General features: G+C 44.2%; 1 protein-coding gene across 1 annotated transcript in view; it reads right to left on the minus strand.

Moving 5' to 3' along the window:
• Positions 1–953, minus strand: part of hsd17b2 (hydroxysteroid (17-beta) dehydrogenase 2) — a 7,499-nt gene that overhangs the window by 2,318 nt on the left and 4,228 nt on the right. Inside the window, exon 4 of the mRNA XM_023397008.2 lies at positions 259–396. Within this exon, the coding sequence (XP_023252776.2) occupies positions 259–396 (138 nt within the window). The remainder of the gene's footprint in view (positions 1–258; positions 397–953) is intronic.

The following is a 953-nucleotide window of genomic DNA, read 5'->3' on the forward strand; positions in this document are numbered from 1 at the left end:
ACACAAACACAGACACAAACACAGACACAAACACAGACACAGACACAAACACAGACACAAACACAGACACAGACACAGACACAAACACAGACACAGACACAAACACAAACGCAAATACAAACCTCGGCTCAGTTCAAAGCCACAAACTCAAAGACAGGATCAGTTTAACTGTGGATCTCAATCAGCTCTCTGTGTCTTCTATAAACTCTGTCAGGTGATAAACACCTGGATGATGTCATTCAGTGAAGTCCCACCTACTTGTTCTGAAGCCTGCAGGTTGGATCACGGACACTTTGACCCCCCACACTGATAACTCCATCCTCAGCACCTCAGAGAAAACCCTTAGAGCCGCTTTAGACGCTCCGTAAGAAGCAAACAGAGGCATCGGTACCTCACCTGCAGGAGAACCAGGGTCACAACCACCACACTGTTAATACCAGACCGTACACCGTCACTGTTAATACACCGTCACTGTTAATACACCGTCACTGTTAATACACCGTCACTGTTAATACACCGTCACAGTTCACACACCGTCACTGTTAATACACCGTCACTGTTTATACACCGTCACTGTTTATACACGTCACTGTTTATACACCGTCACTGTTAATACACCGTCACAGTTCACACACCGTCACTGTTAATACACCGTCACTGTTAATACACCGTCACTGTTTATACACGTCACTGTTAATACACCGTCACTGTTAATACACCGTCACTGTTTATACACCGTCACTGTTAATACACCGTCACTGTTAATACACCGTCACTGTTTATACACCGTCACAGTTAATACACCGTCACTGTTTATACACCGTCACTGTTAATACACCGTCACTGTTAATACACCGTCACTGTTTATACACCGTCACTGTTAATACACCGTCACTGTTTATACACCGTCACTGTTTATACACCGTCACTGTTTATACACCGTCACTGTTTAT

Source organism: Seriola lalandi, unplaced genomic scaffold (genome assembly GCF_002814215.2).
Source record: "Seriola lalandi dorsalis isolate HSWRI2012SDOR001 ecotype SW California unplaced genomic scaffold, Sedor1 jcf7180002054991, whole genome shotgun sequence".
Taxonomy (NCBI): Eukaryota; Metazoa; Chordata; class Actinopteri; order Carangiformes; family Carangidae; genus Seriola; species Seriola lalandi.